The 2,339-nt window shown below is 33.0% G+C and overlaps 1 protein-coding gene across 2 annotated transcripts in view; it reads right to left on the bottom strand.

The window, feature by feature from the left end:
• The window catches only part of PLSCR5 (phospholipid scramblase family member 5), a 34,030-nt gene that overhangs the window by 12,139 nt on the left and 19,552 nt on the right, over positions 1 to 2,339 (bottom strand). For both annotated transcript variants that reach the window (XM_004379207.1, XM_012556349.2), the window contains exon 3: positions 33 to 75. In XM_004379207.1, coding sequence (XP_004379264.1) covers positions 33 to 75 — 43 coding nt within the window. The remainder of the gene's footprint in view (positions 1 to 32; positions 76 to 2,339) is intronic.

Genomic DNA, 2,339 nt, shown 5'->3' with positions numbered 1-2,339 from the left:
AGTTTAAGAAGTGCAGAATATACTGTACTTACTTCCAAGAAGCTCCACCTGCTGGTGTATAATTATCAGGTCTAACTGTTAAAGGATGACATAAAGGAAATAGAAAGTATTACATCACAACACTTTGAAACCCTTGGGGATATTACTACTAACCTTTTTAAATAGACTGCTTAAAATTAGGTGATTTTCATGTTCTCTATTAGGAAAATGGTTGAAAATAGCTAACATTTTAGAATGCAAAAGAAGGTAAAATACTTTGTATTAAAGTAAACATTGACCAGAACATGGAAAATCCCAAGGCAGAATTGCCAAGAATAAGAATAGGAACTATGGTTACTTTTTAAGGATCTGTGCTATAGGGGCACTATGAGTTGGAATCGACTGGATGGCAATGGGTTTGGTTTTTTTGGTTTTGATGCTAATGGAAAATAAGAGTAGGTCTTGGAAACAACAATATTTTCAGAAGATTTTTAAACAATTTCTAAATATTAATGCTTAAGATGATTTAAAACTCAAAATTTTTTTAAAGAAATGAAACAACACAAGAATGAGCTGAATGCCTTGCCTTTCTTCTCAACCCTTGCCTAACCCTACTTTCACTCTTGGTTGTGCTGCAATTCATTCTCCATAGCAAATAAATGTCTTTATGAAATCTAAACAAGATTATTCTATAAATCTCTTTCGCACTTTCTTTTCGGCTAGAAAAAACAGAAACCCTGCTCATGCCAATGAAACACCAATTTAAGCAGAAAAAGAGTTTTTCCACTAAACATCGGACATAATTGAGTAGCTATATAGAATTAAAAATGAAATTAATTTACAGAGATAAAGTTTTTGCAGATAGTTGAGAAGTGAAAATATTAAAAGTGTAAACAATGCAAGTTACTTTTTTAAGAGAATATGAAAAATGTGCTTTTGGAATGAAGTTTACTTGTGCATATTTTAAATTTGATATTCAGTACTTGAAGATCATCTGGGCAAAATCATGAACACTGACTATAGTGCTGATCATTGTATTTACTAATGCTTCATTTTTCTGCTTCACCCTAAAATGTTCTTCACTTCATTCTCTCTTCACATTAATAAACTCACTGGTAACTGGTAAATTAAGGCAATCGTTACTAATATTTGGTATTGGCTAAGGACCGCAAACTCAGAAATTTGAAGCTACATTATTTCTTAGAGAGGGAGGTAACTAATATCATTTCCTGCATGTAAATCTCATTATTGATAAAAGAGTACAAGTGGCCTCTTTAAGAGGGATTAGCAAAAAATGTTTTTCCAAAAATAATTTATGATCTGAAATTTCTAAGATTTATTTTAACAATTATGGCAAGATCTTTTTATTTTAAACTAGAACAAGTCTTTTGTATTAAAATGTCATTAGTTCTGTTTTCATGAGGGAAACGGGGTTGTGTGGAAGAGAAGGGGTGAGCCTCAAAAAGGATATAGATGATTGTTTAGGAATGGATCTATGCAGGGATAATTTAGGGATACAGAAGATTTATGGGGTCATGGCTAAGGTTTGAGTTTAGAAGCTTTGAATATGGGTGTCAAGTCTGAGCCTTGAAATTTAGTAACTATGAACTAAGATCCACTCCACAATGAAAAAGGAAGCTGTACCTCTCCACTAACCAATAATAGTTGTTTTTTGAATGATTACAATGAGATAGTCACTGTGCTAGATTTTTTTTCTTTAACTTCCCATCATCCAACCTATTCCTTGGGAAGTATTCATCTTTTGTTATCTCAGTAGATGTACCTAATCTAGGTATTTCATATAAATAGGATCATACAATATTTGTCTTCTGTGATTGACTTACTTCACTCTACCTAATGTTTTCAAGGCTCATCCATGTTCAAGTATGTATCAGAACTTCATTTCTCTTCACAGCTGAACAATAATACTCCAATAATACTCACATTTTGTTTATCCATTTATCTATTGATGGACACGGGTTGTTTCCACGTTTTGGCTACTGTGAATAATGTCGCAAGGAACATTGGTGTGCATGTGCTGGTTTGAATCACTTCTTTCAAGTCTTTTGGGTATATACCTAGGAGTGCAATTGCTGGATTATATGGTATTTCTATTTTTAACTATTTTAGAAACTGCCTAACTGTTTTCCACAGTCACGGCATCATTTTATATTCCCACCAACAATGTACAAGTGTTCCAACATCCTACATCCATGCCAATGTGCTAGATATTTTGACATAGCATGTAATTTAGTTCTCACAACAACTCACAAAGATACGTATATTTATTTCCATTTTATACATGAGGAAACAACCCCAGAGAGATTAAGTAAATTGCCGAACATCATACCCACTGCTGT

The sequence above is a fragment of the Trichechus manatus genome, unplaced genomic scaffold (genome assembly GCF_000243295.1).
Source record: "Trichechus manatus latirostris isolate Lorelei unplaced genomic scaffold, TriManLat1.0 scaffold00062, whole genome shotgun sequence".
NCBI lineage: Eukaryota > Metazoa > Chordata > Mammalia > Sirenia > Trichechidae > Trichechus > Trichechus manatus.
This window is presented reverse-complemented; position numbering and strand designations above follow the sequence as displayed.